Source organism: Rousettus aegyptiacus, unplaced genomic scaffold (genome assembly GCF_014176215.1).
Source record: "Rousettus aegyptiacus isolate mRouAeg1 unplaced genomic scaffold, mRouAeg1.p scaffold_m13_p_14, whole genome shotgun sequence".
NCBI classification, from domain to species: domain Eukaryota; kingdom Metazoa; phylum Chordata; class Mammalia; order Chiroptera; family Pteropodidae; genus Rousettus; species Rousettus aegyptiacus.
In genome coordinates this window covers 44,119,042-44,146,611 of record NW_023416289.1, presented here as the reverse complement: position 1 = coordinate 44,146,611, position 27,570 = coordinate 44,119,042, and the positions used below count along the sequence as shown (strand labels likewise).

Sequence of the window (27,570 nt, the reverse complement as noted above, 5' to 3'; positions counted from 1 at the left end):
GAGAGGGGCAGTCACCTACCTAAAGCCACACAGAAAGACACATTTCCCCAGGAGAACAATTGGTTCTTCATCTATGCAGTGGTGTGGATATGTTGCCCGCCCTGGTTGTATGGCCCCTCCAAGCACCCCAAGCCTGCTGACGGGTGGAGTGAGGAGCTGAGGGAAGGAAACCACACGCGTTCTCCACCCGCCCTGTGCCTGACTCCTGCACAGGTAACCCGGGCCCAGCCCCTTCGGTTCTCTCCATGCACCTTGCTCAAGGGTCCTGGAGACAGAGCTGAGGCCAAGACCTCTGCCCATCTGGAGATCTCGACTTTCCCACGTGTGGAATGGGTTGGGGGTGCTCTGCAACACCCCCTTCCCGGGGCCGGGGCGCGGAAAGGCAGAGCTGAAGCCCTGGGAAGAGGGAGGCCGAGTCCTGAGAGCGGGCCAGACCTGACACCCTGTTTCCTACCCTTGCACTGAGGTGCGCCCTGGATTCAGGCCGTGTGCAAGGGCCCCCTTCCTTGAAGGGCCAGGCACCTCCCCCGGCCCGGCCCCCGGGACCTGCAGCGGCAGTGAGGAGGGTTCGCCCCTCCCTCTCCAGTCAGGAAAAAGTTAACCTTGCACACCCTGGTGTGTTTGGAGGCGGAATCGGCTCCGCCCCGCTGCCCCGCACCTCCCAACCTAGGCCCTCGGACCCACGCGGGGGTGGTGCCGCCCCCAACTCGGAGGTGCTGCGCCCGCCCTCCTCTTCCGCCCCCAGCCGCTCGTCAAACTCCGCCCCTCGTGACGTCACCGAGGCCGGCACCGATTGGCTGGCTGCGCCGTCGCTCCGGACACTTCCTCCTGGGCCGCCGCAGCGGAGTTAAACTTTGGGGAAAGAAAAAGAGCCCCGGAGCCGGGCGACCCTCCCTTGCCCCACCCCTCACCGCGGCCGGTAACGCCCCCTTTCCGCGGGCCCCCGACCGAACTTTTCTCCAGCGTCCGAGATCCGTGAGCTTCCCTCCTTAGCACCCCGGCCCTCTGGATCCCTCTGCCCATCCCCGGGCCCGTCGCGATCTCCAACTCAGAGTCTCCTGCCCTTCACCTCCAGGGTCTGGTGAGTTCCTCGGCTCCGCTTCTTAATTGGATTCTCTTCTTAGAGCCGCTGAATTCTGGGGTCCCCCTGCTCCTTTTCCAATTTCTTCTCTCTCCAAGGGGCCTTTGGATCCTGCGCTCTGCTGATTCCTGCGACCCTGACCTATTAGATTTTCTTCTTTGCTTTCTTGGAATCCCTCAATCGCTGGGCCCCCAAAAACATTTTTTTTTTTTCCCTGATCGTCTGTGATTCCCTTGATTCCCGGGCATCTGAACCACTAGATTCTTTTCTCTAATTTCCTAGGGTCCCGCCATCCTCCAGTCCCCTCAACCTGCCGGATTTCTCTTCTCGTATCCTTGGGATCCCGCGCTCCCACCACCCGTTTACGAGACCCCTTGGATCCAGTGATCCAGATTTCCCGGTCTCCTCCGGCCGGATCCTGGGTGGGCGCCGGGCGGCGGGTCCCGGGCCTCCCCCCATGGCCGCCGCCCCTTCTCATCCCGCCGGGCTCCCGGGCTCTCCTGGGCCCGGGTCTCCTCCGCCCCCCGGGAGCTTGGAGCTGCAGTCGCCGCTACTGCTGCTGCCCCAGGCCCCGGCCCCAGGCCCCGGGGTCTCCTTCCACATCCAGATCGGGCTGACCCGCGAGTTCGTGCTGTTGCCCGCCGCCTCCGAGCTAGCCCATGTGAAGCAGCTGGCTTGCTCCATCGTGGACCAGAAGGTGAGTGTGCAGGGTTCCCCCATCCAGCGTGGGGAGGGGTTTGGAGGAGGGGGGCGCAGGCATCGGGGAGGAGGATGAAGGGAGTCTAAGCCTTGGGAGACTGAGGGCTGGAGGTAGGACATTGGCCCCCATTACCTCCTCACCCCACTACCCGATTGCGGGAGGCCTGAGCAGGGGTGGAGTACCCCAGAGGCCTCCCGAAATTGCGAGTCCCTGCATGTTGTTTTCTGCAGCCAGCAGGGAGGAAGGGAGGGGCCGGCCAGGTGTAGAACAGGGGAGGAGGAAGGGGCAGGTGGGGGCAGCAGATGGGGTGGCCCCTCCCTGGCCCGGCCCATCCCTGACCTCCCCTTTTGTGGAAACAGTAGAAATTGAAGCCAGGCTGACCATGGCGATCGGGTGACATGTGTGGGTGCGGGCGTCTGTGCTAGATGCCAGGGGCAAGTGAGGTCTGGGAGCCCAATCTCCGTTCTCCCTCGGGCTTGAGGCGTGTGGGGGCGCAGGCACCTCTTCCCAACCTTCAGAGGCTCTGGGGACTCTGTTCTCTCTCCTAATCAATGTCCCCAGTCCCCAGTCCCCAGGTCTGACGCTGGCCTGTTAAAATCAGACTTCTCCACCCACCCCCTCTCTTAGCTTTGGACAGCAAGATCACCAGGATGGGGGCTGGGATCACGGCAAGAAGGAATCAGATGGGGCTCAGTGCCTGAATCTGGGAGCGGTTAAAAGTTAGAATGGTGTGGGCTTCTCTGTTGTTGGCATTCTAGACTGTCGAAAATGTGAGACTATTTGAATTCTAAATTGTTGAAATATGCAATTGTGAGGTAATTGAACTCTGATATGAAGTGTGCAGACATTGGACTCCTAGGTTGGTTTGTCAGACTCCTAGAAGATCGAAATTAATTAGACAACTGCTAATCTGGGTTGTTGAACATCCTAAAATGTATGATGAGAATGTGTTGCAATCTAAAATGTCTAATCCTGTAACGTGAGGAAGTTGCAATCCCCACATCTCCAAATTCCAGAATCTTTTCAGACTCCTGGAAATGAATTCTTTGGGCCTCAGAGAAATGCTGGGAGCTGGGCCAACTCCCCCATTTCACTGACAGGAGAACTAGGACTTGGAGCAAGACCCCTCCCACGCAGCCAGGGCCCAGGCAGGCTGGGTCACCTGTGGACCCTAAGAACACATAGGGCTCTCTTTGTTCCCCGTAATACACCAAACTAGCAGGCCCAGCTCCCACACTCAACTCAGTCCGCTCCTTGGAAGGGCGCATGAAGGTTGGGCAGATTGTTACCTGGGTGAAATTCTTTGTCCGATGCTCAGAATCTTTAGCCTGCCCCCCAGGCCTCAGCGTTTTATTTTCTACTCTCTATACAGGTGTGGTAGGGCCTTTGCTTCCAGCCACCCCACCTGCGCTGTTTCACTTTCTGTTCTACGGGGTTTCGTTTCCTGCCCCTACCCTCCCAAACTGGGGACCCGGACACCTGGGTCCTTTGCGCATTGGGTGGGGGCCACCGTCCTATCTCCAGCTCCCTTGAGCCCCAGCCTCCCTGCAGCTCCCCCCAACTCCCAAGAGTCCTCAGTGCCCTCCTTCCTTCTAGCCCTGCCCCGATGCTGGGACTGGAGCCAGGTACCAGGGACAACAATAGATCCAGGAAGGAAGCTGGGGGGGGCAGGCGGTGTCATAAGGAGAAGGGTGCTCACTCAGACCCCACCCCACCCCCAATCTCCAGGAAATTCTAGGTGCGGGGGTCCGGAAACCTATCTCCCTCCCACCCCAGATTGATGATCCAGCCACCAAACTCCCAGCACACCTGGGGCCCTGGCGCTCTGCCAGGCTCCAGCTGGGCTTGGGAGGGAGCAGACAGGAAGCGAGGGGCCGCAGGGTCTCTGGGTTTCCGGGGGAAACAGCCGGCCCTGCCCCGGGGAGGGTTCCAGACGGCTGCTCAAGGCGGCTCTGAGCTTTTCCGTCGCACCTCCCTCTCCCGCCCGTCAGTTCCCCGAGTGTGGCTTCTATGGCCTTTACGACAAGATCCTGCTCTTCAAACATGACCCCACGTCCGCTAACCTCCTGCAGCTGGTGCGCTCCGCGGGAGACATCCAGGAGGGCGACCTGGTGGAGGTGGTGCTGTCCGGTGAGCGGCCAGGCCCGCCTAAGGGCGGAGCCTCGAGCGGGGGCAGGGCATCTGGAGAAGTTGGGGGGAGGTGGGCCCAGAAACTTGCTCCTTAAACTTAGGGGTCAGTGGTTCTAAGACCTGGCTGCAAATTAGAATCACCCTGGGAGTTTTACAAACTGCTGCTCCAGAATGGGTCAGTTTAGTGCAGTGCACGCACAGGGGAGTTTGCATGGCACTGAACATAAACCATCCACAGCAGCAGGGATGAATTCACGAACCTAATACTGACACAAGCCAGACATCAGACTCCATTTCCGTGTAGTTCCAGTTTTGAAGCACAAAGACAGATACAATTACTCTGTGGTATTAGAAGCCAGGAGAGTGGGTGCCTAGGGAAGACGGAGTTGGGTGGAGGGCACAAGGGAGCTTTCTGAGGTCTGCTTTAAACTTCCATTTTATCCATCAGGGTGCTGGTGACACGGTGTGTACGGTTTGGCAGTTCGTTGAGCTCTGTGCTTCTGATGTGTCCTTTTCTAGATGCATGTTAGATGTATGTAGTTTTAAATGTTTTGATGCCATGCCTCCTTCTCAATGAAATGCTAAGTGAAATCTGACTACAAGGCGAGATGACACCTGGGCACCTGTATTTTCAGCCAGAATCTAGTCCACCTGCTGGCCAGCGCCACTTTACGCACAGGTCCTCAGCACCTTAGAAGAGTCTGTGGCCCTTGGTTTCTTCGGGAGGGGGGTTAGGGTGGGGGAGGGTCGTGATGGTCTCCATTGTGGCTGTCCTTCCTCTACCCTCTACTGCCCCTTGCAGACTGTAATGATCAGTTAAATTTGCTAAATGGATGGGTGACAAGTTAGAAGTTTGGATTTAAATTCCCGGTGACCTTATTCAGGTTTTAAATACCCTCGGTGTAGGCTGTCAGCTCTTAGATTTTTGTCTTCATCCTGGTCCCTCCCCTAAAACTGAGTCTTGTTCGTGTCGCTGCCTCCCTGACACTTCCACTTGGTATCGCTGGGCATCTCAGACATTATCTGTCCAAGACAGAAACTTTGATTTGGCCCAAACCTTGGGGTATTCTCGATTCCTCTCTTTCTCCCACCCCTTCGTTTCATCATCAGACCCGTGGGTCCCACCATTACCATATATCCTACATTTATTTCTGACTACCTCCACTGGTCCGAGCCGCTGTCACCTCCTGCCTAGACTGTTTCGGTAGCACCTAAGTCAGATCACAACACTCCACTGCTCAGACTATCCCCATGGCTCCCCATTAGCCTTGGAGTAAAATATAAACTCCTCGACATGACCTCAAGACTGCCCATGATCCAGCCCTTGCCAGTTCCCTGAATTCATCTCGACACCGTCCTCACTTCCTTTGTTCCAGCCATGCTTGCCTGCCCTCCATCCCTTGAACAAACAAAGCTCCTCTTCTACCTCAGGCCCTTTGCACTTGCTGTTCTCGATGCTTGGAATGCTTCCTCCTCCCCCATCTTCTCTGCTAGCTCCTTCTTGTTATTTGGACCTCAGCTTAAATGCCATTTCTTCCATTGTCTGAAATTTCCTTGTTTATTTATATGTTTTATGTTTCGTGTCTGTCTCCCCAAAAGAATGTCAGCTCCCTGAGATGTCAGTTCTCTGTCTTGTTTATCTTCAGCTAGTGAACAGTGCTTGGCTCACAGAAGAGAGTCCCCTTCCCGTTGCATAATACAAAAAAAAAAAAAAAAGCTTAATATTAGACCAAAACTCGGGTGGAGCCAGATTTAGTCTAAAAATAAAACTTTCAAAATAATAGCTGACATTTATTGAGTACTTTCTATATGCCAGGCACTGTTTTAAGAGCTTTCCACATATTCATTTAATCCTTAAAGAACCTGTAAGGATATATATTATGATACTGGTCTGTTCTTTCCTAGATATCTGGAAGGCTCATATCTTCAGCCTTTGCTTTAACGCCACTTTCTCGAGGAAGTCTTCTCTTATCACTTATTTAAAATGGTACCTCTTGCAGCTTCCCTGTATCCCTTCCTTTCTGATTTTTCTTTTGAACATGTATTGATTTCTAACCCGCTGTATATTTTATAACTTAAAATTCTAGAGGGGCAGTAAGTTTGGTGCTAAAAGCATTGAATCCTAGAGCCACGCTAGCCTGGATTCGAATGCTAGTTCTGCGACTTGCCAGCACTGTGTGACTTTTGGCGCATTGCTTGACCTCTCTGTGCTTCGGCCTTCTCATACAGAAAATCCGGATTATAAAAGGATGATTCTCACAGGGCTCTTGACAGGGCTAAATTCATTAGTGTTTTTTAAGTCCTTAGAGCAGCTCCTGGCACAGAGTAACTGCTGGACCAGGTGATGGTTGAATAAGAATATTTATTTTATTTATTTTGTTTATGTACCTTCCTCATTAGAAGCTAGGCAGGGATTTTTGTCTATTTTGTTCTACGCAGTGTCCCTACTGCTTAGGACAATACTCGGTAAATATTTGTTGGATTTCCATTTTAAAGATGAAAAACCGAGGTATGGTAGGTCAGAAACTCTGAGGGTGGCACCCAGGCATCTGTATTTTTTATATTTAAAGATATTTAATCGTGGTGAAATATACATAAAACTTACCATCTTAACCATTTTTAAGGCTACTGTTCAATGGTGTTAATTATATTCACGTTGTGTGCAACTAGTCTCCAGAATTATTTTCATCTTGCAAAACTGAATCCCATTCATCAGCTCCCCATTTCCCCTCCCCCAGTCCCTGGCATAGACACCTACGTGTTTTGCCCAGTGGTGGAGCTGGTATTTGAATCCAGGTAGATGAAACATGTGAGTAAATGAATGAAGGACGGAACGATTAAACCTTGTAGCTGGGAGGATTGTCAGAAACCTGGGAACGCGGTGACTGGAATAGCCTCCGCTGGTCCCGGCTCAGTCATCCCTCCTCCCCGCTGCCTGCAGCTTCGGCCACCTTCGAAGACTTCCAGATCCGCCCGCACGCCCTCACGGTGCACTCCTACCGAGCGCCTGCCTTCTGCGACCACTGCGGGGAGATGCTCTTCGGTCTAGTGCGCCAGGGCCTCAAGTGTGACGGTGAGAGGGGACGGCCTGGAGGCGGGGCCTGAGGTGGGGCTCAGGACCAAGAGGTAGGAGCCTAGGAGGCAGGCTTGGAGGGAAAGGTAAGGGGGAGGGGCAGGAGGTGGGGTCAAGAGGCGGGGCTTGGTGGTGGGTGGGGCCTAGGGCGGGCCTGAGCCCTGGGGGTGAGGCCTAGGAGGTGGAGGGCAGAAGGAGAGGTAAGGGGCACAGAGAAGAGGGCGGGGCCAGAATCAGTCAAGAGTCAACCAGAGAGACAGTAGAAGATACCTATTAAAGGATTTTTGGAAGGAATTGGCTCACAAGATTTGCGGGACTGGCCAGTCACCTCCGACGTCCGTAGGGCAGTGGTCAGCTAGGGGGGACTGGAATGCTCAGGCAGGAGCTGAAGCTGTTATTCACAGGCAGAGTTTCTTCATCTGAGAAGTCTCAGCTCAGCCTTTTAGAGCTTTCTGCTGATTGAAACAGGCCCACCCGGATGGACTAGCAGGTTAGGACCTCAACATACAAATTGGCGGAGGGGCACAAATAGTCTACAACAAACACTGGAACACATCTCTTTAAATCATACTTTAAAAAATAATAAAGGAACACACCATGTTCCTTTAGCCAAGATATCTCAAGGTTAAGCCCAAGCATCAAGATCACCAGCAACGTTTGAGAGAACATTGAGATCTCGGCCACCTGCAGATGAAGGCCACACGCCCACCTTGGATGTGCTCCACACACAGCAGGTGAGGGCCGTCCATTCTGTGATGACAAGCTGCACCTCCATTGTCTGTTCAGTATGCCTGCTCTTAGAGGTATATTCCATTGTTCCATTGTCTAAAGATCTCCAGGTTCGTGGCTGTCATGCTCACATGGGAATCTAGAGTCTTCAGTACCCTATTTTCCAGGTGATCTACAGCATTGACTAGAATTGTTATCATGCAGCCCTAAATACTGTGGCATTATTTAAGGACTTGGGATGATAGCCATATCAGGCCTGCAGAAAGCCGTTTCGGTACCGTCAAAGCTACTACCAACATTGCCATCATCCACATAACATATCCAACTCTGGATGTCTTGGTGTATGTAACTTTCATCGTGGCACAACCCTGGTATCGTCAAACTCCGATGGGCATTCTTAGCATGGATTTCCTTGGTTGAGCATCACAGATGATGCTCCAAGTTCACATAGTTCCCAAAGATGCCACAATGACCATTCTGAATGCCACCGGCGCCTTCCTACGTGACTTTGATTTTACCTGGATACCCATACCTGGAATCATGGGTGAGATTCTGAAATTCCGTGAGGCATGTGAGTGATGAAAGGCCACACTGGGAGGTGGTTCCTCTGTGCAAAGGCCATTTGCCATCCCAAAGGTCTTCTCTGCAGTGTGACATTGTGCATCCGATGGAGAGTTTTGAGCTGGAAGGTCCATAACAGGCAGATTAACAGGACAGGCTTCATGAAGCATCCCAAAAGAAGCTTCCAGAGGCTGGAAGCACATTCTTCACTCCAGAGCAGATCCTGGAATCACTGGAGATGGACTGGAGCACGGTTCCAGGAAGCCCCGTGGGAATCACAAGCTGCACCTGTTCTTTCATGGATGAGGATTGAAAAAAGAAAAAGGAAAAAGGAAAAGAAACAACAACAAAGTCATACTTCCATCTGATACGATAAGCCTTTCTGAATACAACCAAAAGCACGCTAACCCTTTCTTCCCCCAGAAGACGATGTGTGTCTTTGGGTGGTGTTCCTTCTTCTCCTTTGATGTCCTGTCACTTAAATACCACAATATAAAGTTAGTTATTATTAATATATTACATTAGGTGATAAGGGGGTACAAGAGGGGAGAAAATTAAAGTATTTGGTACACACACACATATTCATAAAATATGGGAGAAATACACCTTATTTCTGCACTGGTCACTCGGCGATGGCTTTCTTCTTCCACTCCCCAAGCTGTATTCTCTTTGTCCTCAGCAGATGCCTCGCCTTTTCAGGGTGCTTTGCCTGGCCACGTGGTCCAAACCTTCATTCCTAAAGATTCTGAGCCATTAGCAGTTCTGTCTGAATTAGGTTTTCGTAGATTTTTGTTGGCTTTAATCACGGGAGGGTTCCGCTGTACTCTCAACCTGCGGAAAAGGAGGGGACGGAGCTTTCGAGGCCAGGGCAGGTGGAAGCTGTGCCTTTAATGCTCTTCCCCCGCCTCCGCCCCCTACAGGCTGCGGACTGAACTACCACAAGCGCTGCGCCTTCAGCATCCCGAACAACTGCAGTGGGGCTCGCAAACGGCGCCTGTCCTCCACGTCTCTGGCCAGTGGCCATTCAGTGCGCCTGGGCACCTCGGACTCTCTGCCCTGCACAGCTGATGAGCTGGTGAGGGCCTTGGGGAGTGGGCTAGGTTGGCGGCTGCGGCCTGACGAGGCCCAGACGTGGGGCGACGAACCGATGAGTTCATTCTACTCTCGCTGATCCACAGAGCCGCAGCACCACCGAGCTCCTGCCTCGCCGCCCCCCGTCATCCTCCTCCTCCTCGTCTGCCTCATCCTACACTGGTCGCCCCATCGAGCTGGACAAGATGCTGCTCTCCAAGGTCAAGGTGCCACACACCTTCCTCATCCACAGCTACACGAGGCCCACTGTCTGCCAGGCTTGCAAGAAACTTCTCAAGGGCCTCTTCCGCCAAGGCCTGCAGTGCAAAGGTCAGCGGGATCCCTAGGCGTGGGGTAGGGAACCGACAGGGTCAGAACTCTCTGCACCCCCTCCCTACACACCCCCAGAGGAATACAATTTTAAAAAAAGGAACTTAGAAGCCCAGAACCTTATAAATATGTATTCATAAGACAGCACAGAATTCGAAAACTGTAACTTGGGAATTCTAGAATCAGAGAACCTTAGATGTATAGGATTTAAGAATGCTGGATCATAGGATTTAGCTAAAAGAACCACAGACGTTTACATTCATAAATCTTAGAACTACTGATTGTAGAGTCTCAAAATATTAGATCTTTAGAACCATAGGATCTGAGAATAACAGAAACCTGGAAGCATCAAATTCAAGGCTTAGAAGTCTAGAATCATATAACCATGGAATCATGGCATTGTAGAGTTCTAGAAATCTAGAACCTCAGAATGTTGAATGATCGAAATCTAGAATACGGAAGTCCAGCTCCATAAAAATTTGGAGCCTTCCAATTTTAGAATTTATTGGAACAATTAAATTCTAGGATCTTAGATCTCTATTCCTAAAGAACTGTAGAAACATTAAATTCTAGAATCTTAGCGCTACAGAATCCTAGAACCTTAGAAATCATCAGCTTCTGGAGACCTTGGAGTGCAGACCCTAGAACTCTAGAGTCACCGAACTCTAAGGCCTGGGACATCAAGGAGTCTTAACAGTCTAGAACTGTATAACTGTAGAATCCTACATGTGTGTAAAGTTCTAGAAACTTGGAATCTAACTCTAGAGTCTTAGAAATCTAGAAGCACAGAACCTTAGAAAATTAGCTTTCTATCAAGTTCTAGAATCACTGATGTGTACAATCCTATAACCTTCGCATCATCACACTCTAGAGCAACGATCTCAGCCAGGGACAGTTTTGCCCCCTCCCAGGGGATGCTGGGAAACATTTTGTTTGTCACACAGGCATGGTGCAACTGGCATCTGGTGAGCAGAGGCCAGGGATGCTGCTAAGCATCCTTATGCACAGAACAGCTGCCCACACGGGGAAGTAGCCAGCCCCAAACACTCCCAGTGCCAAGGGCTGAGAAGCCCTGTCCTTGGGTGTTCAAAGTCTAGAAGCACAGGATGTCAGACCCTGTTACATTCTGGAATTGTAGGAAGCTAGGGTGATGGGTATTGACAGTGTTTGAGCTTTAGTGTCCTGCCCCAGATAGCAAAAGCAGACTCTTTTGAGCCTGGGGGTTAAGGATCAAGATTGAACCCTTACAGGTGACCTCTCTTCCCCCACTCACCTGTCTTCTTATTCTCTGTCCTACTTCCAGACTGCAAGTTTAACTGTCACAAACGCTGCGCCACCCGAGTCCCTAACGACTGTTTGGGAGAGGCGCTCATCAATGGAGGTAAGAGGCTGTGGGCTGAGAGCGAAGGGGCGGGGGGTGGGGACGGGACTGGGTGGAGGCCCCTCTGATACCTTGACTCCCCAGATGTGCCAATGGAGGAGGCCACCGATTTCAGCGAGGCCGACAAGAGCACCCTCATGGATGAGTCAGACGATTCCGGTGTCATCCCCGGCTCCCACTCGGAAAACGCCCTGCATGCCAGTGAGGAGGAGGAAGCTGAGGGAGGCAAGGCCCCAAGGTACCCAGGGCGCCCTCCGTACGTGCCCCTGCCTGTCTCGCCTGAGGGTCGGTATCACCCTCTGCTTGTAAATGTCCCAGGTTCCTGAGGTGAAGCATTTGAGCACCCACAATTCATTTTTCAATTTATCCTTTCTTCCTGATTTAAATTTTTAAAGTTTTCATAAGAGCATATTCTAATTTATATCGTATTTTGGAACTGGTAATACAGTCATTCAAAAGGTACATGGTCAAACCCTCCCACTTTCCTGCCTCCCAGCTGCCTAGATCCTCTCCCCAGAGGATGCTCCTGGGAGCGGTTTCCGGTAGGTCCTTCCAGAAACAGTCTGTATTGCAGACTGACAGTACAAAGTGTGAATGAGAACATGGACTCTGGAACCAGACAGCCGTGTGGCCTTAGGCAAGAGATTAACCTCTTTGAGCTTCAGATTCCTCATCAGTAAAATGGGGAAAAAACGGTGCCTACCTTATAGAGTTGTTGTGAAGACAAAATGAATGAATACAAATTAAGAACCTGAAACGGTGCCTGATATGCAGTGTTGTATAGTGTAGTGTTAGTTCTTATTACAGAGCACTAAAATCTTAAAAAGGAAGGGAAAATATCCATTTCTTTCAACGATTTTGGCCTCAGATTGACTCGTGTGGCCTTAAACAAGCCCCTTTCGGTGCCTTAGTCTCCCTGTCCGTAAAGTGGGGGAGGGGAGATATCCCCAAGGACCTGGCAGGTAGTGACTTTCCTCCCATGTGGAAGCTCTGAAAAATAATAATGACTTGTACTTAATTCCACATTTTAAATTATAAATGGAACTCACATTTATTCTGCTCCACTAGAACGTGAGCTCAAGTGCTTGAGGATAAAGATGCTTGTCATTCCCCAGGTGCCAAGGACAGGGCTTAGGTGTGGGGTGACTGTTTAGCGAGGAGGCAGGAAGGCAGCAGTGCTCAAGCCCAGGGTGCTGGAGGCTGAGGCCCTTGTCACCTCAGCATGTGCCTCAGTTTCCCCTGGGACAGTGACGGCACCCACCTCGTACGGCAGTGTGCAAATTCCATCAGATCCTGCAGGTGAAGTGCTTGCCGGGTTCTAACTGCTGAGAAAATGGAAAAGAAGTCCTTCCCGGTATTTTAACCATGAACCCCAAAGAGGGGAGGGTGAGGGATGATCCATTTGGGGGGTACGGGAAGAAAATGTTTGACTTTCCAGTGCCCTTTATTTTTAATCTCATCCTTGAAATGTTTTCAATTTTTTTTTGCCTACGTTTTAGAACAATGTTAATACAGTCTCATGAATACCTTGTATTAATACAGTAATACATGTCTACATAAAGAGAAACAAAGGGAAGTGGCCACGGCCACTCTAGGCCTGATCTAGTGCAAGAGGTAGTTGGTCCTGGAGTTGGGCAAGTCACTTCATCTCGCAGCCTTCTCACTGTAGTGACAGCATATGCACAGAGGAGGGAAAGGAGGCACCGAATGGTTGAGTCACTTGCCCAATGTCACACAGCTGGCTGCATCTCTGGGCTCGAAACTAATTAGCACTTACTGAAGGCCCACTGTGTGTGGAGCACTGTGCTAAGCTCCTTAGCAAGGTTTTCACTCTTCACAGCCACCCCTTTGCAGGAACTTGGTAATCTGTCAGGCAGCCTGACTTGAGAGCCCAGCCTCTCAAGAGTCCCCTTCTAATTATGGGATATCTGCAAAACAGGAGGGAAAAGTGTGCCCCCCCCAAAAAAAAAAAAATCGAAGTCTGGGGCCACCCAGAAGCTCTGTGCAGTGGTTATTTTCTGCTTGCAGTAACCTCTCGCCCCTTCCACTCCCCTCCTCAGCTCCCTCGGTTACATCCCCTTGATGAGGGTGGTGCAGTCAGTGCGACACACCACACGGAAATCCAGCACCACACTGCACGAAGGTTGGGTGGTTCATTACAGCAACAAGGACACGCTGGTGAGTGGACGGGGTGGGGCCAGAGTTAGGGGCGGAGCGGGGCGGGGTGGGTGGGCGTGGCTGCGCTGAAGACCTGCTAGAATTAGAGGTGGGATGAGGGGGCGGAACAGGAATTAAGAAGAGGCGGGGCTAAGGGCGAGGTCAGGTGGGGCGGGGCCCACGGGGCAGAGCTATTGCTAGGGGCGGGGCTAAAACTAGAGGCGGGGCTTGGCTGAAGGCGAGGAACCCAAGCTGCAGACTGGGCCGGAGACAGCCTCACCTTCAAACACCTCTCCCAACAGAGGAAGCGGCACTATTGGCGCCTGGACTGCAAGTGCATCACACTCTTCCAGAACAACACAACCAGCAGATACTACAAGGTAGGCCTTCTGGCTCCCAGTTCCCTCAGACTTTCCCTCTTTGCTACAACCCTCTCCATTTCTCTCCTAGTTTCTCCAGCCAAATGCCCAGAATCATACCCTGTCCGCACTCAGTGCTTGTTTGCTCCCAGCCGATCAGCAAGTGCTACCCCACCTGTGTGTTTGATTCCAGCTTCACCACTGTCCAACCGAAGGACCCAGAGTGCCTTAACTCTTTGCATCTCACGTCTCTTACTTGAAAAAGCCTCAAAGAATAGCCCTCCCCTCAGGGCTGTGGCCAGAATTTGGAGATAATTTATAGGAAGCAGTTAGCTTAGGGCCTGGCATGCATTAAGCTACCAATAATTATAACCTCGTTCTCATTATTACTTTAATTTATTGAATTATTTATTTGTATCCATCACTGCCCCCCATGCCAGCACTGTATTGCAGCCAATGTCCTACCTGGATGATTGTGACAGTCTCCTCACTGGACCCTTGCTTCTGCCCTTGCTCTCACAGATTTTCCCGCATAGCAGTCAGAGGAGTCAGTTAAAACCATCAGAACCCTCTGATGGCTTCCACTGCCCTTAGAATAAAACCCAGATGCCTGGCTGTTACCTGCTGTGCATCGCCTTCCCTACACTTCCCATGGCTGGGCCCTTCTCATCCTTCTCGCCTTCCTCAAAACACCGTCCCCACTATCTAAAATGCCATCCCCACCATTACGTCTCCGACTCCTGGTTTTAGTGGCTGCAGAAGTCTGTCACTCTTTTGTGACTCTTTCATTCTCTTCTTCCTCTCTCCTTCCTTTCTCTTTCAGTCCTTTTCAAAACACATCCTTTTCCTTTCCCAGAGACCCTACGCCTTCTCTCCCACTGGGCCCCCTCAACCTCCTTCATCATTTCCTGTCTCAATCCCATGGCCTCCCATCCACCTTCAACACACAGCCAGGGAGACCTGCCTTTTCTTGCTCTAAACCCTTCCATGGGTTCCCAGGGCCCTGGAAATAGAGCCAAGGCTCCTCCCTAGGGCCCAGGAGGCCTTGTGCATGTGGCCTGGCCCTTGCCTCATTTCCTTTATTTATTCATCAAACATGGCATACCTAGCATGTACCAGGCACCATCCACGTGATGGACATATAACATGTCCCCTGAACACCAGCCTTTCCCACCTTAGGGCCTTTGCACGTGCTTTGTCCACCCTTCCTCCCCCAGCTGGCCTCTCCTTACCTTTCCAGTCTCTGCTTCAGTGTAGCTTCCTCCAGGAGGCCTATCCTGACCAAATCATGCAAACCAGGCCCTTCCCCACTGACACTGAATTCTGTGTGTTTCTGAGTGGGGGGTGGGGTGGAGCAGACCCTGCCCCGCACCCTCACCTGCACTGGCTCTGCGCCCTGCCAGGAAATCCCACTGTCGGAGATCCTCACTGTGGAGCCCGCCCAGAACTTCAGCCTTGTGCCACCAGGCACCAACCCACACTGCTTCGAGATTGTCACCGCCAACACCACCTACTTCGTGGGCGAGACGCCTGGTGGGGCCCCAGGAGGGCCCAGTGGGCAGGGGGCTGAGACCGCCCGGGGCTGGGAGACAGCCATCCGCCAAGCTCTGATGCCCGTCATCCTCCAGGACGCACCCAGTGCCCCAGGCCACACGCCCCACAGTAAGTCCCCCACCCTGGGTCTGGGAGGCCTTGGGTGGGGTCCTGGGGAAGGGAAGAGCCCGGGGAAGGCCAGGAGCAGCACAGTGGTGAATGTAGCCCCTGGACTCAGTAGGCCTGGGTCCAAATCTCCATTAAGCACTGGACCTGATGTGTAGCCTTGAGCATGTTGCTTCCCTTTCTGGGTTTTGGCCAGGTGATGGCGACACCTCCAGACTGTGAGTTCAGACTCTTGAATTCATGCATTGACTGAGTACCTCCTCTGTGCCCAGCCTCTGCTGGACAGTGCTAGGGACACAGCTGTGACCAGGACAACCCAAGACCTGCCTTCACGGGGCTCACAGTCCAGTGGGAGAGATGGAGCTATCTTTAGACAGCACTACCCCAGAATGAGCAGTGCTGGGACATGGGAACTAGAGGTATGGGGAAGCCCAGAGATGGTGCCTGATGGGTATCCAGGAGGGCTTCCTGGAGGAGGCAACATCGGCTGTGACCTGGAGGCTGAGGAAGGGTGAGATGGGGTAAGCAAATGGGAAATGATGCCAGACAGAGGCAAAGGGTGGTCAGAGAGTTCCAGGTTCCTGGACTTTTGGAGCTTATAATTCAGTGTAAGTGACAGGCATTAATCACATCATCCTGTACGGTGACAGTGGTTACGTAGAACATGTGCTGGAGTACTCTGACATGGCCCCAAGAAGTGACACTCAAGCTGAAACTAAAGGACAAGGAGGATTTAACTAAGTCCACAATGAGGGACACCGGGTGCTCCTCGCGGAGGGAACAGCAAGCACCGAGGTCCGGAGGCAGGAGAGAATGTGCTGTAACTGAGGCCAGGGTATCAGTGACGCACAGCGGAGGGCAGGGCTTGAAGCCAGAGGGGCAGACGAGGGACCAGACCTTGCCTGATGGCCACAATAGGGCCTCGGGCTCCTTCCCCAGGGCTCTGGGGCGCCATGGCGTGTTCTGAATGCGGAGGGATTGGGTCGGACCTGCGCTGCAGGACGATCCCTCTGGCTTTTCTCTAGGAAAGAATAAGATGGCGGCTGGGAAACGAGGGGTGAGGTCTTGAGGGAGGGGAGATGTTCCGTGGTAGGAGGATTGTGACTTTGGAAATGTCTGGTTCTGGTTGGGCCGGTAGGGGAGCAAGCTCAGGGGAAGATGCTGAATCACTTTGGGCTCTCCTCCTCTATGAAATGGGGTCAGCATGTCTTCCTTGGCGCCGAGACCACGGGGTGAGGCGCTCAGTGGGGTCGTTCATGACATCGCTTCTCGAGCCCCCTCAGCACATTTCACTGGCTCTTTTCTCCCGCCTTGCGAGGGAGGTCCTGGTATGATTCCCATCCTCCAGACAAGGAAACCAAGGCTCACAGAGGACAAGTCGGTAGCCCGAAGTCAAGCCTTGGGCCACCTGGATTCAAACCTGGGTGGTCTGGCTCCATAGCTGCCTCTGGAGCTATGGACAAACATAATCTCTAGCCTGGGGTCCCCTCACCTGTGCCTCTCCCCTCTCCCCAGGACAAGCTTCTCTGAGCATCTCTGTGTCTAACAGTCAGATCCAAGAGAATGTGGTGAGACCCCTGCCCATACCCCACGGCCCCAAGGCTGTCCTCCCCCTCCCACCACAGTCTCCTAGTCCTTCCACCCACCCCACCCCCCAGTCTCCTAGAACCCCCATCTCCATTCACACCCCTGATCGTCCCTGTCCCCCGCCACAGGACATTGCCACTGTCTACCAGATCTTTCCAGACGAGGTGCTGGGCTCAGGGCAATTTGGAGTGGTCTATGGAGGTAAGCATGCTTCAGAGTCACCCAGAGCGGGTCCCCAGGGGTTTCTGAGTTCCTGATCATCCCATCTGATTAGCCGCCTGTTACCTCCGGCTTTGGCTGCTTAGAAAGCTAGATCCTGGGTCAGATGGTCGCAGGCTGTCCTTTTCTCCTTGGGAAAAGCAGTGGACTGTTCTCCCAGCATCACTAGGAAGAGCAGGTCTGCGCTCTGATTGGCCACAGAGCTAGAGCCTGGATTCCGATTGGTTATGAATCTAGTTTCCCAGGTAATCGAGTCCCCTCTTTAGGGCTGTCTTTACCTTCCTTCATTCCACCTTCGTACTGTCTGCCGCCCCTCACATCTCTCCCGGGGGCCACTCAGAGCCATCTCCACGGCCTTCCATCCACTTTTGCCTAATGCTGGCCATGTGCCTGTGTTGGGGGTTCCTCTTGCCAGTACTGGAAAGTTCTGCTCCCCTCATCCCCCCCCCCTTCCCTACCCACTGTCCAGGAAAGCACCGGAAGACGGGCCGGGATGTGGCAGTAAAGGTCATCGACAAACTGCGTTTCCCCACCAAGCAGGAGAGCCAGCTCCGGAACGAAGTAGCCATTCTGCAGGTGACCACTGGGGTCTGTGCCCCTACCTAGGAAGGACCTTTCCTTCTCACTTTCTCCTTTCAGGGGTCAACTGACCCAGTCCGGGAGTAGTCAGGGAAGGCTTCCTGGAGGAGGGAATATGCATGATTAGACTGAAGGTGTGGAGAAAGTGTTCTGAGCAGAGGGACCAGCCTGTGCAAAGGTGATAGGGAACTTAATGACTTCTGGGAACTTGAAGGAGTTCAAGATTACTAGATAGTTTATGTAGTGGCCAGGGAGGAGGCGGGATCATACCCTGTGGACTTTCTCTTGAGGATACTGGGGATCCATGGAAGGATTTTGGGCAAGGAAGGGATGTGCTCTAGAGAGATCCCTGGGCTGCCATTGGAGGGTAGGTGGACTAAAGCCTAGAGCCCAAGGAGGCAGTGGGTGGGGACCTGGGGGGCAGAGCTGGGGTCAGGTCAGTCCAGGCCTAGGGAGAAGGGAGGAGGTGCAGGTTTAAAAGACAGATGTACAGAGATTCTTCTCATTTCTTCACACTCTCCTTCCATCCCTCCCACAAGCCTGGGCCTTTATCAGAATTTCATGATGTAAAGATCCTTCTGGACCCCCAGTGGTACAAGGGGTTAGTTCTGTCTGGGCTTGAGGAACACCTCATTCCTTCCCCCAGTGCCACCCCTAGAGAACAAGCTGCTCACTTGGGGACAGCTTCTTTGTCGTCCACCTGTTCCCACGGCTTGTCCTCAGGGGTCCTAAGTTCAGGGGTGACCTGGGCCTTGACCAGCACCACCCCACACCCCACCCCAGAGCCTGCGGCACCCGGGGATCGTGAACCTGGAGTGCATGTTCGAGACGCCGGAGAAGGTGTTCGTGGTGATGGAGAAGCTGCACGGGGACATGCTGGAGCTGATTCTCTCCAGTGAGAAGGGCCGGCTGCCGGAGCGCCTCACCAAGTTCCTCATCACCCAGGTATGCCACCCGCCCCGCCCATCGCCACCCTCCCTGCCGCCCTGAGGCACATGTCCCCTCTGAGAGGGCCCACGTGCCCAGAGGCCAGGCAGACACTGGGCAGAAGTCACAACAGTGGACAATAGAAAACATAATATTAGAGTTATAGTAACAATAGAAGAAATAATAGAGTGATAATGATTTTTAAATAATATTAGGACAGAAACAGAGTAATAGCAATAGAAAAGTAATAGGATAATAATTAGAAAAATTGTATTCATAGTTATTAATACAGTTGGGGGCTGTGTTTCGGTCAACAATACAGCCTGTGTACAGCAGTGGCTCCGTAGGTCACAGTGGAGTTAAAAAGTTCCTGTCGCCTAGCAACACTGCAGCCATCGTAGCATGTCAGAGCGTAACACACGGCTCACACGTCCTTGGTGACGCTGGTGTAGACACACCTACTGCACCATTGGCCGTACAAAAGTGTAGCACACACAGTTATGTGCAGTACCTGATACTTGATAGCAAACACCAATGTCACTGGTTTATGTATTTACCGTACTGTACTTATCATCGTCATTTTAGAGTGTTCTCTTTCTACTTATTAACAAAGCATGCACTGTAAGCAGCGTGTGTTACCCCAGCGGCAACCTCGTCCCTCTCGTGTTCATCACGTGTCTCTCGATCGCATCGTTCTCTCTCGTGCTTGATGTTGTTTCGTGCGGTGTCGTGCCTGGGCTTGCAGCCCGGGAGCAGCAGGCTGCACCCCGCAGCCTCGGCGTGTGGTGGGCTGTGCCATCCGGGTGCGTGCGAGCACGCTCTGCGATGTTCGCACAATGATGAAGTCGCCTAACGACATGATTCTCGAAACAGCCCTGTCACTAAGCGGCACGTGACTATGCTCTGTTGCAGCCGTTGGCAGAACCACCCCTTTTTCTGAATTGTATTCCGTGATGGATGTCACCAAATTCCCCAGCTGCTGAGCATGGAGGCTATTTTCACTTCCTTGCCAGTACAGACAACCTCCTGTGAACATCCGTGTTCAGACGTCACCGGGCTCTGGTGGGAGAATTTCAAAAGAACCCTTTCAGAGAGTAGATGCCCTAGTCCAGCAAAATATGCTTTAAATTTTCTTAAGGATGTCACCCAGTTATTCTCTAAAATCCATTTCAGTCTTTGCTTTCACCAACAGAGTTTGAGCATGTCTTTTTCTCATTTCTCACTAACATTGGATAAAATAAATGCCAGTTTTACAGGTGGAGAAGTAGCACTCTGTGGCTTCGTTTGGCCATTTAAAAATATGGGTGTGCTCGAGCATGTTTTTATATGTTCATCATTCTGTGTTTTATGTACCCTTTTTTTGGTTGGGTTATTCTTATTGAATGGTAAGAGCTCTTTGTATATGAGGAGCTTTGGATCCCTGTCACTGTGTCATTCACTTCTTTTACCCCACTATTTGCTTTCCTGCTCATTTCATTCATGGCTTTTATTTGCCAGAGAGAATTTAACTTTTACAATGTGAAATGTTGCCTTTTGTGGTTTCTGAGTTTCACGGCCTTCGTAGGAAAGCCTTCCCATCTGACTGGTTTCTCGCCTGGTTCTGGGACGCGTTTTCTGTTGGTTGCAGAGACCGGCTCTCCCAAGCTGTGTGCCTTTGTCGGGCTGGCTGGCAGGGTGGGGAGAGGGAGGTGCCAGTCTGCAGCAACCGAGTGGCATCTCTTCCTGTCTGGTCAGCCATCTCTTCCTCTCTTTCTGCCTGTGTTTTTCTCTCTCTTTCTCTCTGCAGACTTCTGCTTTCTGCCTCTTGCCTGTCCCACCCCAAGTCCTGGGCTAAGCCCTTCACTTGTTTAGGCCTCATGACCACCCTTCGAGGTAGGTATTACTGTAACCCCCTTATCTTACAAGTGAGCAGACTGAGGTTCCTGGCTATGGACCAAGGCCACACAGCAAGGTAGCAGTCTGGCCGAGATTCGAACCTGCATCTGTCTAGCTTCCCGTCTACCCTGTTTGCTCACTACACTCACTGGGAGTATAGAAATCAACAAACAGGAAATTGAGAGAAGAAGATGTACAAATACATCCTGGTTGCTCAGCCTCTTCGCATGTTGAATGAGCACATTAAACCTAGCAGTGGCTTTCAAGTAGCATTTCTGTCCTCGAAAGTCATCCAGAAAAACAATGAAGACAGACATTTCAGTTCTGAGGTGGAGGTGACAACTTCACGCTCACATCACTCTCCTTCCATTGTGTTTGGTATTTTGTTTGCATTACACAGAATCAAAGGAAAATCGTGGTTCCCACAGTTAAGTGCTTACAAATGGTATCCATTTTTGTTTTTTGTTTTATTTTAAAATCAGCTCACCTTGTCATCCTAGAATATTCTTGACTTAACAGATAACAGCAAGAGAGGCTTTGTTTGAAACACAGAGAAATATGTTCACCAACAGGCCATCACAAAAATAATACCCAGTGACAACAATAATGGCAGCTAACATGTAGTGCTTGCTCTGTGCCAGACACTGTCCTAACACTTTCTATGCGTCGGCTCATTTAAATCTCACGGCAACTCACGAGGCTGGGTGCTATCATCACCCCCATTTCACAGGTGGAAAAACTGAGGCCTGGAGCGGTAAAGCAACTTGCCCGAGGCCACAGCCAGTATAGAGCCAGGCTTTCCACCTTGGTAGGCTGACTCCGGAACCCCTCCCACCTCTTAATGCATGTCGTGGTGGTGTTTGCATCGTTTCGTATTACAAATTTTTCATGGATGAAAGAAATATTTTTAAAGTGGAGTCACACAATTGTACTCCCTTGGGGACCACCACCTTATTAATAGCTTCTTTTTATCAAGAGCCAACATGCCAGAGGGTCTCGGTACCTTCCCAGACCCATTGTTCCGATTCAGTGTTTCTAGAATTATGTGTCTAGAATTATGCCTGTCTCAAGCATAAATGGTTCTGGGGTTCTGGGATTCTTCTTTGGCCCTCCAATGCCTCCCTCGGCCCCAGCGAGGATCTTTAGGGGTTCAGAGAGGAGCATGAATGGGGTTTGGAGGGCCAGCTGCTTGAAGGCAAATCCGGGGCGGGTACCTTTCTACCTTTCTAACCGGCCCCATCTCATCCCCTCAGATCCTGGTGGCTTTGAGACACCTTCACTTCAAGAACATCGTCCACTGTGACTTGAAACCAGAAAACGTGTTGCTGGCATCAGCCGACCCATTTCCCCAGGTCAGTTATATCCCCTCGAGATTCGGGGAAGTCCAGTCAACACTGGTGGCAGGTGAGGATGCTGCTGACTATCCTGCAGTGCCCAGGACAGCCCCAGAACCAAGGCTTCTCTTGCCCTAAATGCTAATATTGATGAGCATGAGAAAGACTGATTTTGAGCAATAGTATCCACTAGAAATACAATATGAACCATATCCATAGCTTTACATTGTCTAGTAGCCACATAGAAAAAAGTAAAGAGACTGGTGAAGTAAATTTTAATGATATACTTTATCCAAGTATATCCAAATATTATCATTTCAACACGTAATCAACATAAAAATTATTAATGAAATAGTCTTTTGATTCTCAGGCTTCAAAATCTGGTGTGTATTTTATACTTAACAGCACATCTCAATTCAGTTGTTAAACTGTCATCAGAAATTCTTGATTTGTATTTAGATTTCACAAAATTAACAGTTGGATAAGTACATCGGCGTATGCCAAATTGTTACAAACATGTTGAAAAGTTTTTCAATAACTGAATCTAGGATCCATTTTAAACACACGTTAATTAAAATTAAATAAAAATTTAAAATCAGTTATTCAGTTGCATTTGCCACATCTCAAGGGCTCAGTAGCCACATGTGGCCAGTGTCACCATAGCGGACAGTGCAGATCATAGAAGAGCGAATGTTGATCAAATTGTCACAAAAAGGTAATTATATCTGTGATGAGTTCTGTGAGCCCAGTTGGAGGGTCAGAGAAGACCTCTCTGAAGCAAGTGGGAGTTAGTTTTTTAGGGCAACAAGGGTTCCAGGCAGCGGGAACAGCCTGTGCAAAGGCCCTGTGGTGGAAAGATCTACGCTTTTGCTTAACAGCTTTATTGAGATATAATTCACATTCTGTACAATTCAGCTATTCTAAGTGTCTTTCAGTGGCTTTTAGCGTATCCACAGCATCTTGCAACCTTCATCACAATCAATTGTAGAACATTTTCATCACTCCATGAAGAAACCTCATGTACCTTAGCCAGCATCCTCCAATCCCACCAGCCCCCCACCCCCACCCCCAACTACTGATCCACTTTCTGAGGATTTATCTGTTCTGGACATTTTATGTAAACAGAGTACATGATAATATAATATGTTGTCCTTTGTGACTGGCTTCTTTCACTTAGTTAATGTTTTCAAAGTTCACTTATGTAGGAGCATGTGTTTCATTTCTTTTTATGGCTGAATAATAGTCCATTATGAGGTCTGTAGAAAAGGGTAGATCTTAGAAAAGAAAAAGCTCTATAAGGAAAAGGGTCTTAGGGAAAAGTGGTATTGGCTATCAAGTTGGGATTTGGGTTGGGGGTTGGAGTGTGCCTGCTTTTGAAGGTGACAGGCTTGGGGCTGCAAGGGTTTTGGACTTTATCTGGAGAGCGGTAGAGAGTGGGGGAAGGATTTTGAGCAGGGAAGGGACGATACATGACTAGAGGTGGCAGCACAGAGGTGGTGCTGCCCATGGATTGGTTGGCATCAGAGCAGGACCTTGGACTCAGGTATCGCTGGCTCTAAAGTCTGTCCCATAACCCTAGACCGCCTCCACCACTGAGGGAAAGGTAGGCGCACACCTATTACCATCGGGATACTGTGGTCAGCAGTTTTCCTGCCCAGTGCCATTGAATCCCTAGGGGAGCCTGAGAAGAAGCTGCTATTGACATCCCCAATACGGATGACAAAACTGGGGCTGGGAGAACTTCGGTCCCTCTACTGAGATCATGGACTCACTCTGTCAGACACTGCTCCTAACACTTTACGTGTGTATGCTTTTTCAGTCCATCCAGCCACCCTACCCTCTAAGGGAGGGGAGGCAGGGACAGTTAGCATCTCCACTGTACAAAAGAGGAGACAGCCACTCGGGGGTTAACACCCGTTCCACCTGACAGGTGTAGTGGCAGGTAACATTTATTGAGCGCTCATTGTTCCAGGCATTTGTTGTCCTTTGAGCTTTGGATGTCGATTGACTCATGTAATCCTCATGACAACCCTTGAGGTAGGCACTGGTATGATCCTTCTGCTCATACAGATGAGGAAACTGAGGCACAGAGAGTAGAAGTCACTCGCCCAGGGTCACTCGACTAGTGAGCGGAGGAGCCTGGATTCGAATCAGTATTCCAGGTTCTCTGGAATACTGTGATGGGGAGGGTGTGGTCTCAACACTCTTTCAGACCCTCCATCGGTCACCTCCACAGGTGAAGCTCTGTGACTTCGGCTTCGCACGCATCATCGGTGAGAAGTCATTCCGGCGCTCAGTGGTTGGCACGCCCGCCTACTTGGCGCCCGAGGTGCTGCTCAACCAAGGCTACAACCGCTCGCTGGACATGTGGTCGGTGGGCGTGATCATGTACGTCAGCCTCAGTGGCACGTTCCCCTTCAATGAGGATGAGGACATCAATGACCAGATCCAGAACGCAGCTTTCATGTACCCAGCCTGTCCCTGGAGCCGCATCTCTGCGGGAGGTGTGTGAAGGCTTGGGACAGAACCACCGCGTGGGCGGGGCGAGGCGAGTGGGAGGGGCCACGAGAAGAGAGGGGGCCCTGAAACAGCCCAGCGCCGTGGGGGCGGGGCCTAGCGAGGGGGCGGGGACGTGGGCGGTCCTTTAAACAGTGAGGCACCCTGGACCTGGAACTTTGGGGCAAGGACTTAAGGGCGTGTATGGAACCAAGGCCCCAGATTCAGGCCTAAAATCAGGAAATGAAGTCCCCAGAAGCGTTAAGGCAGACATTTGGTTGGCTCCTTGGGGGCCGAGTGAGGCCTGATCTATCTAGGGACTGGACCTGAGGGGGCCGAAGGGCTGGGGTGGCCAGGAGAAGAGGCACATCCTCCTAAGGTGTTGGCTGGGGCCTGGGGTCTTTGGGGTTATGACCCCCAAAGGATTAGCCCTGCAAAAGCGGGGCACCAGGGGATAGGGTTGAAGAAAGGGGCTTGGCTAATTTGCTGGGTGCTAGGATGGATGGGGGATTAAGGCCTGGGGGTGGGTCCTGGTTTAGGGGCGTGGCTAGAGGAGGGGCAGGGCCGCGGAGGGTTTCTAAAGTTGTTTGGAAAGAGGACGGGCCCTGAGACCAAAGTCGCACCTGGAATCTACAGGCCACTAGGGTGGGGAGAAGCATGGCACCGCAAAAGAGAGGGAGGCCAGGATCCAGGAGGACCTTGGATATCTGCATATAGGGAGAGGCTTTGGCGTTGTGCCAGGTAATGTCACTGGGTCTGTGACTTGGACCTGCTGCCTTGGGGACTGGCCTGGAGAGTTAAGTCGTGGGGCCCACAACTTTGAGGGGGAGCCAGGTATGAGGGTGAGCCAAGGGCGGGGCTAAGATAACCATGAATAAGTTAGAACATGGGGCAGGCCCTGGAGCCAGGAGTTGAGGAAGACAGAGAGAGTTTGGGAGGAAGGTTAAAGACAGTCATTTCTCCATGACAGCTTATTCGACAAGGACATGTCGAGTGCCTACTATGTGCCTGGTACGGATGGTCTGAGGTTCTGGGGATACTGAGATGAGTCGGAGTAAAGGGATTGTGTGGGGAGAAGGTCGTTGAAGTGGTCTGTGAACAGAGGGAGGGGAAAGAGCCCTAGAGAGGTGTGACTTCATGAAGCAAATTGGAGGGGACAGTGGTGACAAAAGGGGTACTCGATGCAGAAAGACAGTTGGCGGTGGGCCTAAGAAAGGTAAGCACTAAGAAATAGGCATGCGGGTTGACTTGGGTCCTGGATAATACAGGGGTCCTCGGGGTTGTCTTTCTAGACCTACTCAGAAGTCACTCAGTAAAATTCATCAAGTGTGCGTGAGTGAATCTGAGTGCGGGTGGATGTGCATGAGGGGGCCTGTGGGTGTCGCCCACAGCAGAGGGCATGTGTAAACAAGGCCTACACTCAGAGGCGGTCCTCACAGTGAGGCCCTTGTCCTTTAAGGGTACTGATCAAAGACTCTCAGACAAGTGCTGGTTTGTCTTGAATGCCTGACACTCGCTAATCCTTTTCATAAAGAACAAGCCTCGTCTCTGGGCCTTCTGCAGGAAACCAGTCGGTGACTAATTACCATCCACTAACATTGTTTATTTTTGTTTTCTTATTGTGGCCATGATGAGTAATCTTTGGATTCCCATTGACCAGGATGATGTAAAATTTCCATTTTATATAAATTCATTTTCACCTTAGAAAGTGAACTGAAAAAAAAGTGAATTAATTTAAAGCAATCTTATCGATTTTCACTTAAATTAAATACATGGTTCAAAGTTTTAAATATACAAAAGGGCCTATAGTGAAAATTCTCTCTCTTTATCTGCCATTCTTCCCAAAGGCAGTGGCTATTATGAGTCTTTTATATATATGCAAGCAAATATGTGGACATATATCCTCTTATTTACCCTTTACACGGCATACTATACATGTTGTTTTTCAACTTGCGTTGTCCACTTCACATTATATTCTGGAGAAATAAGTTGGTTTAAGCAAAAATATTAAGTGAGAATAGTACAGGTGTACCTATACAAACCTGTGTACGACACAGGAATGGGGAAACTGAAGTAGAGACTTGAGATGTAGGAGTGCGTGTGATGTCACGTGTGTGTGGGAAAACAAATGTGTAATTTAATGAGGAAATGGTCGGGTGAGTGACTGTGGCAGGTGGGGCCGCCTGGGTCAGTGCAGAAGGAAGGCCTGGATGGCAGGTGGGCGGACAGGCTTGTTGGAAGAGAGGTGGCAGGACTTGAGTTGTCTCTCTCCTTTCCACTTAGCCATTGACCTCATCAACAACCTGCTGCAGGTGAAGATGCGCAAGCGCTACAGCGTGGACAAGTCTCTCAGCCACCCGTGGTTACAGGTGATGCAGGGGGCCGAGCTTGAACTAGACCTTTAATTGGTCGCGCAAATAGTGAAGGGCGTAGGTACATTTTCCGCGGTTATGGGACGTGGCTGAGTCTCCCATTGGCTGGGCTGGAGGATAGAGCTACGTCTCTATTGACTGGGCAGGTTTTGGGTGTAGCTTCACCTTCTTTGGTACCTGGCCTCTCACTGGTGGCTCAGATAATGTGGAGTCACTATTGTTTGCCCTCCGTGCACCGCCCCCCTCCCCCACTAATCCATTTGCTCCCGGGCCCAGGAGTATGAGACGTGGCTGGACCTCCGAGAGCTCGAGGGGAAGATGGGCGAGCGGTACATCACGCATGAGAGCGACGATGCGCGCTGGGAGCAGTTTGTGGCGGAGCACCCGCTGCCCGGGCCGGGGCTTCCCACCGACGGGGAACTGGGTGGGGCGCTCCCACCGCAGGACCACGAGATGCAGGGTCTGGCCGAGCGCATCAGCGTCCTCTGAGGTTCTGTGCCCTCACCCTGGCTGCCCCGTGACGCCGTCCTCCCGCCCTCGGCGAGCCGCCCTGCACACCATCCCAGTGATGGCCGAACTGCTCAAGGGGAAGCGGCTTCCTGACCAAACTGGATGAGACACATCCCAGGGGAGGAGCGTGGTGGAGATGGGCGTGGAGGGCGGGAGTTATTTCCAAAGTTTATTACTCAACAATTAAAACGGACTCATCTCTGACCACGTGGCCATGGTCTCTGGCCACACCACACTTTTGTGTCGTTAGTCTGGTGGTCACCTGGAAGGAAGGGGACCTGAAAAGGAGGCTGGATGGAGGGGGGGATGGCGGGAAAGGTGGGGAAGAGGCGACTTAAGGGGGAGGGCTTTGGGAAGGAGGACTGACTGGGGTGGGAAATACAGAGGGGGAAGACACCAGGAGGCGAGACTAGGGTGGGGGGGATGGTACGGAGGTGGCA

At 51.6% G+C, this 27,570-nt stretch overlaps 1 protein-coding gene across 2 annotated transcripts; it reads left to right on the top strand.

Moving 5' to 3' along the window:
- The first annotated feature begins 838 nt into the window (after nucleotides 1-838).
- Nucleotides 839-27,365, top strand: PRKD2 (protein kinase D2). 2 transcript variants are annotated; one of them, XM_016155343.2, is made up of 19 exons: nucleotides 839-1,081; nucleotides 1,364-1,778; nucleotides 3,773-3,911; nucleotides 6,853-6,984; nucleotides 9,195-9,349; nucleotides 9,453-9,675; nucleotides 10,979-11,056; nucleotides 11,141-11,294; nucleotides 13,117-13,234; nucleotides 13,516-13,593; nucleotides 14,976-15,234; nucleotides 16,747-16,799; nucleotides 16,947-17,019; nucleotides 17,507-17,613; nucleotides 18,400-18,561; nucleotides 21,672-21,770; nucleotides 23,989-24,256; nucleotides 26,532-26,617; nucleotides 26,897-27,365. In XM_016155343.2, the coding sequence occupies exons 2-19, from the start codon at nucleotides 1,539-1,541 to the stop codon at nucleotides 27,107-27,109; spliced, it is 2,637 nt and encodes an 878-aa protein (XP_016010829.1). In that variant the 5' UTR covers nucleotides 839-1,081; nucleotides 1,364-1,538; the 3' UTR covers nucleotides 27,110-27,365. The 2 variants fall into 2 exon arrangements, with proteins under 2 accessions (XP_016010829.1, XP_016010831.1); XM_016155345.2 differs by lacking the exons at nucleotides 839-1,081; nucleotides 3,773-3,911 and having other exon boundaries at nucleotides 1,687-1,778.
- Nucleotides 27,366-27,570: the final 205 nt, after the last annotated feature.